Below are 10395 nucleotides of genomic sequence, written 5' to 3'. Positions count from 1 at the left end.
TGAGGATTTTTGTTTTCTTGACATTGAGATGTAATCCATATCGAAGGCTGTGCTCTTTAATCTTCATAAGTAAATGTTTCAAGTCCTCTTCACTTTCAGCCATCAAGGTTGTATCATCTGCATATCGCAGGTTGTTAATGAGTCTTAAGTTTAATTACTTAAGTTTTTATAAAATTCCAAAATCATGAAGTGTAAGTCCTCGTTTCTTATTTTTTTTTCAAAACGTTTTGGACACAAACAGCTCAAACTTTCATATAAATGAAAATGTTAGCATTTTTATTTTCTTTCTTAAACTTTTTATTGTGAATTGGGTGAAAGATGCAGAGCAGATAAATTTTCCAATTCAGCAATTCCAACACATTTTGTTTCATCTCATTGATTGCAATGCCCACAATGTATTATCACTTATCCCACTTCCTCACTATGTATTCTGTTTATATTACTCCTGTTTTTCTAACCCTTCTGAACTTTGTCCATGACTAAATGCTGCCATTTAACATCAAATTACTGATTATTCTAAGGTGTAAATGCCTCAGTGTGTTATTGTTTTCGTTATGAAACTGTCTGTGGTTTGAAAATTGAATGATTCTTTTCATTTCCAGGCCTGAATAGTGACTAATGGTCATAGTCTCATGTTTTCCTACGTTCTCTATAAATTACTTTGAGTTTTGCTCCATGTTCTCCTCTCACTCTATCTAGGACCTTCTAATGTGATCACTTTCAGAGCAGTTGGTAGTGGTAACCTGGCAGCATCTCTTTCTTCTGATCTTAGTCTTAGAGGCATGAATCTGATGTTCACTAATTGTTTCCAGATGTCTTTAATTTTAATCATTCTTCTTTATTTCAGACAGTTAGACAGGCTTTGTCACACCTTTGATGGCCAATCCCAAGTTTTTAAGACCTTAGTTGCTACTTACAAACTAGAATGTACAATATGAATTTGTATACTGTTATGATAATAGACTCTTTAAAAAGGTTTTTGCAGCAAATTCTCCCAATAAAATCATTCACCTAAAAAAAAAAAAAAAAAACTTCAAGAAGATAACATAGGAGAAAATCTAGGTAGTCTTAGATTTGGCAATGAAATTTTAAGATGCAACATCAAAAACACAATCCATGAAATAAAAAATTAATAAGATGGACTTCATTTTTTTAAAAAAACAAACTCTCTAAAAGACTGTTAAGAGAAAGAAAACACAAGCCACAACTGGGAGAAAATATTTACAAAATACAGAAATTTGCAATCCACTGCCATCAAGTCACTACCAACTCATATCGACTCTATATATGTTGGTGTTGAACTGCTCCAAAGAGTTTCCGAGACTGTAAATATTTACGGGAGCAGACAGCCTCATATTTTGCAAAGGAGTAGCTGATGGGTTTGAACCACCAATCTTGCAGTCAAGCAGCCCACTCCTTAACCCAATGCACTAGCAGGTCTCCTTAAGACACAAAGCGCTCTTAAAATTCAACAAGAAAACAAACAAGTTAATTTTAAAAATAGGCCAAAAATGTGAACAGACACCCACCAAAAAAGAAATACAGGTAGCAAATGTGATAGTATCATGTGTCACCAGATAATTGCAAATTGAAAGAGCAATAAGATACTACTGTATATCTAAGGTTAAGGAGCCCCAGTGGTACAATGATTAAGTACTCAGCTGCTAACCAAATGGACTCTATGGATGAAAGGTTTGGTGATCTGCTGTAGAGGTTACAGATGAAAAACACTAAGTATGGAGCAGTTCTACTCTCTGCCACAAGAGGCCACTGTGAATGAAATAGACAGGACAGCAGAACACATTAGAATCACCAAAACACTGCCAGTATCAAATTATGAGAACATGGCGCAACAGGAACTCTGATGCACCACCAATGACAATTAGGCAGTTTCTTACAAAGCTAAATATAGGTTTATCATATATTACAGCAGTCTCAATTAGTATTTACTCAAATGATTTGAAACTTTATGTCCACATAAAGACCTGCACATGAGCAGATCTAGCAGTTTTAGTCCTAATTGTCAAAACTTGGAAACAGCCAAGATATCCTTCAGTAGGACAACTGATTATCATCTGGGGAACAGAAAAATACACTGTCAAGCTATATGATAAACAGCATCTGTACAACACTGCAGGTGCTCTGGTACCATAGTGGCTTATAAGCTGGGCTGCAAACCACAGGGTCAGCAGTTCATATCTACCAGCCGCTCTGCAAGAGAAAGAGGAGGCTTTCTGCTCCTGCAAAGATGTGCTGGTGGTGGTGGTTATGTGCCATGGAGTCAGTTCCAACTCAAAGCAACCCTGTACAGGGTTTCCGAGGCTGTAAATCTTTACGGGAGCAGAAAGCCTCGTCTTTCTCCCATGGAGCAGCTGGTAGTTTTGAACTGCTGACCTTGAGGTTCTCAGCCCAATTCATAACCACTATACTGAAGCTGATTTCTTGTTTTACTCTGTATGGTTGTGGTGATGGTGGTGGTGTGCCACGGAGTCGATTCTGACTCATAGTGACCCTGCACAGGGTTTCCGAGGCAGTGAAATCTTTACAGGAGCAGAAAGCCTCAGCTTTTTCCAGTAAGACTGGCTAGTAGTTTCAAACTGCTGACCTTGAGGTTAGCAGCCCAACTTGTAACCACTATGCTATCAGTGCTCCTTACTCTAAAGTTATAAAAATAAAGCCAATGTGATAATGGCATGCAGATAGACAAAGAGATCAATGGAACAGTACAGAAAGTGCAGAGATAGTTTTAAATGTACAATGGGGCTTCCAAAAGTTTATAGAAACATGGAATTAAAAGATAATGAAATGCTTCCAAGAATGCTTTGAAGCCCCTCATATGTGTGTGTGTTTGTATAGATAGAGAGAGAGAGAGAGGGAGATTTTGTTATTTCATATATATATTCAACTGATTTTAAACAAAGATGCCAAGGAATTCGAGGGAAAAAGGACAGTATTGGAATATACCCTGCCTCACCAACAGATACCAAAAGTATTGGACATTTACATGTAAAAATCAAAACAAGTTTACCTGTATCATATATAAAAATTAAATCAAAGTGGATGATACACTTAAATGTAAAAGCTAAAAGTATAAACATCTTTTGTTGTTGTTAAGTGCTGCCGAGTCGATTCTAACTCATAGAGACCCTGTAGAGGATTTCCAAGGAGAAGCTGGTGGGTTTGAATTGCCAACTAGGGTTTACAGTTTAGTGCTGGTCCTATAGCACCACACAAGGAGTCTGCAAACATGTGTGTGTGCCAGGGGGTGGGGGGGATATCTAGGAAAAAACAAAATAGGCGAAGTTCTTTGTGACCTTGAGCTAAGTAATGATTCTTGGGCACAAAAAAATATGAATAATAAAGAAATAAATTGATAAATAGTATGTCATCAAAATTAAAAACTTTTATTCTGTGAAAGATCCAGTTCAGAAAATGAAAAACTAAGTCACAGCTCAAGAGAAAATATTTGCAATACATATCTGATAAAGGACTTACTCCATGTATAGTTGTTGCAACTCATCAACAAGATAAACAATACAAGTTTTTTCAAAGGGGCCAACGATTTGAACAACTTCACTAGGGAGGATGCAAGAACATGGGCACATGGAAAGATGTTCAACCATCACTGTCATTAGGGAAATAAGATTAAAGCTAAAATGTGATCTTACACCCCTACAAGAGGAGTAGAGTTAATCAATACAAATTAATTAAAAAACCCACAATACCAAACACTAGTGAGGACACAGGGCATTTGAAATATGCATTTTGCTGGTGAGCATTCAAAATGGTACAGCCACTTTGAAAAGCTTCTTGTAGAATTAAACATACAATTACTACAAAGCAAAAACAAAAACCAAACTCATTTCATCAAGTTGACTCCGACTCATAATGAACCTTTATAGTGAGTGTTTCCTAGCTCATCGTTTTCCAGGTTAGCCAGCTGGTGGATTTCAACCATGGACTTTGAAATTAGCAGCCAAAGACGTAGGCCACCAGGGCACCTTACATGAACTTGTACAGACATTTACCACAAAACTCAGTAGTTACACTCCCTGAAATGTACTCAAGAAAAATTAAAGCAAGAATCTATCTAGACCAGCCTGGAGCGGCTAGAAGAACAGAAGATACTTCTTGAAAGAAAGACCTACAGGAAAAATATAAAACAACATAGGCAGACCAACGGTTACTACAAGAACAAGCAAGTTGCTTGCCCAGGAGACATCAAGGTAAGTGGTCAGGTCCCCTCAGTGTACAGCCCCTTCCAAGACTAAGACTCAATGGGAATACACGCTCTGATTGGTGACCACGCTCATCACCGATAAGGGGAAGTGAGGGAAAAACAGCAATGAAGCTGCGAGCTAAGCCCTACAATGTTCACGGTGGAGACCTGGTTGGCCAACAGTGTGGCAAGACCTGGGGACTCTTGGGCCAAGAGTCAGGGACATAACCACAGAGGGCTAGAGTGGAGAGTGAAGCATCCAGCTGATAAGAAGAGAGGGCATATGCACAAGAACACCCACACTTGCAGATAATAGCCAGTTGACCTGGATTCAATGACTGGATGATCAGAGCTCAACCAGAAGAAAGAAGAGGAAAAAGTAATCTGATACAATTTGATGAACTTGACCTACACCTAAGGAGCTCTGGTAGTGTAGTGGTTACGAATCGGGATGCGGACCGCAAGGTCAGCAGTTCGAAACTACCAGCTGTTCCACGGGAGAAAGATGAGGCTTTCTGCTCCCGTAAAGATTTACAGCCTCGGAAACCCTGTACAGGGTTGCTATGAGTCGGAACCGACTCCACAGCACATAACAACAACAACATGGGTGCAGTAGCTCAAAAGAGGGAACAAATCTTGACAGCAAGGATCATTACCACCCCCTCCATACACAGAGTAGACAGGGATGGGCAACTTGGACATTGGCTACCCAAAATGGAGGGGGGAGGGGGGCTCCAAAGGCAAGAAGTGACTGGCTTACAAGCTTTCATAAGGGAACTTTGATTCAGAGGGTGTGAAGGAAGGTAGAATCTCCACTGATTAGTATCTAATCTGTCTAGGCGGGGTTGATGAAATGAAATGCGGATAGGTCTCTTGTGATACAATAGTAAATAATTGTTATCAGGACTGATTGTGAGTGTTGGAAATGTAAAAGTAGACATTTTGTAGCAAGGAGGGATGTGATTAGCTTTTCGGCCTAGGTGCGGAGGTCCCTGGGACCATCAGTGGAGAAGAGCGGAGAGCGGGACCCTACCCAGAGAAGAAGTGATGCCAGAGATGGAGACAGAGAAGATGACGTGGAGAGATGGAGCGGCTGGGGACTTTAGACACAGAGAGGGAGAGGGGCTGTGTGCTGATGACCAGGGGGCAGGCTTGTAGTGTATACCCTTTGGTTGGTTGATGATGCATGGAGGGGATTGTAACCACGGCAATGAAATGATATATGACAGGATGAATGTAAAACTAATGTCCTCTCATGTAAACCATCACATAATTCCCAATAAAGCATTTTTTTAAAAAAAGAATCTATCTAAAGTCTTAAAAAGATGTTTACATCCGTTTTATTCATAATCTGTAAAACCGGAAACAAAGCCAAGTGCTCATCAACCAATGAATGGATAAATCAATGGCGATTCGTCCCAACAATGGAATACTATTCAGCAATGAAAAGTAAGATGTGACATGCGCAACAAGGACGAATCTCAGAAACATTATGCTAAGTGACAGAAACCAGGCTTGAAAGTCTACACACTATTTGATTCCCTTTATATGACATTCAGGAGAAAAAAGCAAAGACAGTCTGATTGACGAGAAAATACTCAACAGATGCAGGGTTAGCGGATAAAGGAGGAAATAAAGGGAGAGTAAAATGCAGGAAGGACATAATAGAGTGACACAAAGGCAAAAAGCACCTGAACGCCTACACCCACTCACAGGACGGAAAAAGTGAGGGAAGGTGTGGTCCGAAACTACCTTCACTGACTCCAGCGGTTAAAAAACTGGGGCTCTGTAAATGACTGCACGAATCGATCCATGAATAGTCTCTGCGTTTCTCTAAGCTGAAGAAAGGCGTGATGCACCCCAACCTTTAAAATAATCTAGTTTCAACACACCTGGTGCTTGCTCAGCACCAGAAAGGGAGATTTTTTTCCCGTGCACCGGAGCGGAGCCAGAGAGATCGGAGGTGGATGCTTTCTTGGACTGGAGGATGTAGGAGATGCGGCATCACCACGGCCCGCCCCACCCGGCTTTCTCCCTCCCCACCCGGCCTCACTTACCCAGGCCTGCCGCTCCAGCTGAGCGTATAAATTGGAGCTTTTGAGCTTTTGGACTATGTGAGCAATAATGAGAGACAGATCCGACTCCTCCTGCAACATTTCCCCTACCCTAGCCCGCCAAAGCGCGGGGACAGGCCGCCTGCACAAAAAGAACGAGCTACGGGGTCCCACTCTGGGCCAGTGACATTTAATGCGGGACCTTATTACGAAGGGACTCCTCCGGCGGGCGTTACCAGGCAACAGCCGGGTCGAGCGTCCGTTCCTCTCTTGTCCCCCCTGAGCCTGGAGAACTCAAAAACGGCGTTCCGCAGGCGAAAAACGACCTGCGGAGGTAGCTTTCCATTCCATTGTTCTTACTGTCTGGGATTGACAGAAAGAGTCCCTTCCTCCAGCGTTACTGCGCCCTGATGCACAATGGGAACCCAGGGAATTGTGGATTTTGTGTGCTACTATAAAGGACCATTTCTCTTTTACCTGAATCTCTGCAGAAACCAGCAGTAATAAAGCAAAGTGCATTCCAAGAATTTTAGGGCTCTGACACCAACCGTGTGAACTTGAGCAAGATTCTTAGATTTAAGAATTCAGGTTTTCCCTTCTATAAAATGACAACCAGTTAGAAAGTGTAATGATTAACTGACGTAACAATTTTGAAGCTGCTGTTGTTCTTAAGTGCGGTCGAGTCAGTTCTGACCCATAGCGACCCTGTATAGGGTTTTCAAGGAGCAGCTGGCGAACTTGAACTGCCAACCTTGAAGTTTAAATGGCTTTGCACTCTGGCCCATTAACCCACAGCACCACACCAGGACTCTTTTGAAGGGGCTAGTATTGCATATAAAGTAGAGAATTGGAGAAAAAGAGGAGATCTCCATGGATGGATTGGCACAGTTGCAGTAGCAATGGGCTCAAACGTAGCAGTGATTTTGAGTATGGTGCAGGACCAGGCAGTGTTCTGTTCTGTTGTGCATAGGGTCACTATAAGTTAGCAGGGACTCAATGGCACCTAACAACAACGAAAGCACTATAGACAGCACTCCATTTACATTCCTTTGTTCCATTTCTTTTATTCTCTAGGGTCCTATGCCAAGAGTAAATAACCAGCCTCTTCTTACCCAACACTACAACTTAATCAAGAAGCATTTATTGATAGGCTTTCTGCAAAGCGTTGGCAATTCAAGGATAAATAAGATATTGTCCCAAATATAAAGATTCCTCCTCTTCCATTCATTCAGTCACAATTCTTTAAGTTTTTGCCACGAGTCAGATGACAAGTTTCGTTTGGTTTTTCAATTTATTTAGCATTTATATAGAAGGAACTCTGTGGGTACAAAAGTGCCTAATTCTTGCCTTCCAGGAAACATATCAAAGACTTTTTAGAGAATTAGAAGTAGCTGATTTAACTAACTGAGCATTCTTTACTGCTAAAAACAACTTGAAAGATTAAGGAAAACTCCATAACTTATTAGAATGTTGTGTTGTTAAGTGCCATTGAGTCAGTTCTGACCCATAGCGACCCTGTACAGGGTTTCCGAGGCTGTAAATCTTTACGGGAGCAGAAAGCCTCATCTTTCTCCCGCGGAACAGCTGGTAGTTTCGAGCTGCTGACCTTGCGGTTTCCAGCTCGATTCGTAACCACTACGCTACCAGAGCTCCTTAACTTATTAGAATAAACTTGCCCAAATACTCAAGAGTTGATTTTAAATGTGTATGTGGTTAATTTTTGGTTTTGTATGAATGAAGGGGGGGGAGGGGCGGTGGAGACCGGTGTGGATGCTGGATCACTACTGGGAGCACCAGCCAGAAAAGCAGGAGTGGATGCAGGTTCTGAGAGGCACACCAAGAGTCTCATCTGGGTTCTCAATTAAAACACCATTTCAAACCTTGAGGGCTGCTAACAGAGGCCAGGCAGCCACACACACACACACACAAACACACACACACAAAATAGCATATTCTGAATTCTGAGATCTGGACATTAGTACTTTGAACACCTTCCCAGGTGATGCTGCTGGCCTGGGAACTGATTGGATGCTGTAGGATAAGCACTGGATCACAAGGTTGGCGATAGAAACTCACCAGTCACTCCTTGGAAACTCTAAACAGGGTTGCTATGAGTTGGGACTGACATGAAGGTACTTAATAACAGCAGTAAGATAACAAAGGGATGGGAGTCTGAAAATTGACCCATGCCCCAGCTGGGTAAGGATCACTGCCTTTTATGAGAACCAGTCAGCCTTCCACACTGGGTCTCAAGAGGAAAGACTGGGTTCCTGGTGCCTGAAGGATTCTCAGCAGAGGGGATTCATGCAACAGGCAGTTTTCAAAGAGCAGCCTTCAAAATGTAGATCGTCCCCAAAGCTGCAGCTGGGCCTTTTCTTGGCTGTGGGGACAGCTGTGCTGGTGGACGGCTCTTACTCTGCTACCTACTTTGAGGTCATAGGGTTGATGTACTTGTCCATCCCTTGGAGGTGTGCTTGGGATCCTGGGCTCTCCACGGAAGCTGGCTCATCTCCAAAGCCACCTCTTTCACCTGCATCTTCCGCTCTTCACAGATCTGAGCGTCAGCCTCCTCATAGGGTTCTAGTAGCACTGTGATGGACACAATGCAGATCTCTTTCTGGGGGGAGGTCAGTTTTGGTGTCACTCTCCATGCTCCCCATAGTTATCAGTGTGTCGAAGTCCCCAATGACTCGCCTAAAGATTGTGTGCTCTTGTCCAGGTAGGCACAGGAGGGGAAAGTGATAAAAATGGAGACATGTTGCTGCTGGGTCCTTAATTGGACATGCTGAGGAAGCCCCTGCACGTGTGCGAGACGTTGGGCCACAACTTATCATTGAAAGGCTTGCCCCAGAACAATTCCCTACCCATGCCAGTGCCAGTGGGGTCACCCCACCCACCTACCCCACCCGTGGGTCACAAACTTTGTGCTGGATCTGTGGGAAATGGTGCCGTGTACTTCTCGCAGAGCCCAGTGAAGTGCTTGCAGGTCCTTTTAACTACACATTTTACTTGCACATCTTCTACAATTGTGACCATCACAATCAATCCTGCTAACATTTACGGACAACTGAGTCACAAAATCCTATCACCATCATTCCCCCATTCCCTTTCACCAGATCTATCTGGAGAAGAGGGAACATACATAGTGGATATTCTACTTTGCCCCTTTCAGTCTGAAAGTCGGCACACTTATGAAATTTTACAAACCAACCACTTCATGCTTTTATGTTGTTAAATGCCTTCGAATTAGTTCCAACTTATAGCAATCCTGATAGGGTTTCCGAGGAGCATTAGTGGATTTGAACTGCTGAACTTGTCATTCAAAGTCCAGTGCTGACCTTACAGCTTGACACCAGGAGTCCTCATACTCTTATAGTAACACTATTTTTGATAGCCAAATGTACACCAAGGAAACAAACTTGATCCTTGATATGAAGAATCCTTTCATTCCAGTTGGAATTTTGAGTTTGCATCCATAAGCAAAAGTTTGTTGTTGTTGTTAGGTGCCATCGAGTAGGTACTGACTCATAGCGACCTTATGCACAGCAGAACGAAACACTGCCCGATCCTGGGCCAACCTCACTACTGTTGACATACTTGAGTCCATCGATGCTAACACCTGGCCAATCCATCTCGTTGGGGGTCTTCCTCTTTTTCTCTGACCCTTCACCTTACCAAACATGATCTCCTTCTCCAAAGACTGGTCCCTCCTGACAATATATCCAAAGTATGAAAGACGAAGTTTGGCTATCTTGGCCTCCAAGCACTCTGGCTGCACTTCTTCCAAAACGGATCTATTGGTTCTTTTGGCAGCCCATGGCACTTTCAATATTCTCCTCCAACACCACAATTCAAAAGCATTAATTCTTCTACGGTCTTCCTTATTCATTGTCCAGCTTTCATATCTATATGATGTTACTGAAAATACCACGGTTTGGGTCAGGCGCACCTTAGTCCTCAAACTGACATCTTTGCTCTTCAACACTTTAAAAAGATCTTGTGCAGCAGATTTGCCTAATGCAATACATCCTTTGATTTCTTGACTGCTGCTTCCATGAGTGTTGATAGTTGATCCAAGAAGAATGAAGTCCTTGACAACTTCAATCTTTTCTCCATGGATAA

At 42.4% G+C, this 10395-nt stretch overlaps 1 protein-coding gene and 1 pseudogene across 2 annotated transcripts in view; both read right to left on the bottom strand.

Annotated features, from left to right (window-relative positions):
- TBC1D19 (TBC1 domain family, member 19) overlaps positions 1–6638 on the bottom strand; it is a 304338-nt gene extending 297700 nt beyond the window's left edge. Inside the window, exon 1 of one of the 2 annotated variants that reach the window (XM_006866308.1) lies at positions 6277–6638. In XM_006866308.1, the coding sequence (XP_006866370.1) occupies positions 6277–6375 (99 nt within the window). In that variant the 5' untranslated portion in view covers positions 6376–6638. The remainder of the gene's footprint in view (positions 1–6276) is intronic. The other variant, XM_006866309.1, reaches the window with a different exon arrangement.
- Positions 6639–8707: 2069 nt separating this feature from the next.
- On the bottom strand, positions 8708–9330 carry LOC102835592 (annotated as a pseudogene).
- Between the last annotated feature and the right edge of the window lie 1065 nt (positions 9331–10395).

Source organism: Chrysochloris asiatica, unplaced genomic scaffold (genome assembly GCF_000296735.1).
Source record: "Chrysochloris asiatica unplaced genomic scaffold, ChrAsi1.0 scaffold00089, whole genome shotgun sequence".
NCBI lineage: Eukaryota > Metazoa > Chordata > Mammalia > Afrosoricida > Chrysochloridae > Chrysochloris > Chrysochloris asiatica.
The sequence above is the reverse complement of the archived record's forward strand: the minus strand, read 5'-3'. Positions and strand labels throughout refer to the sequence as shown.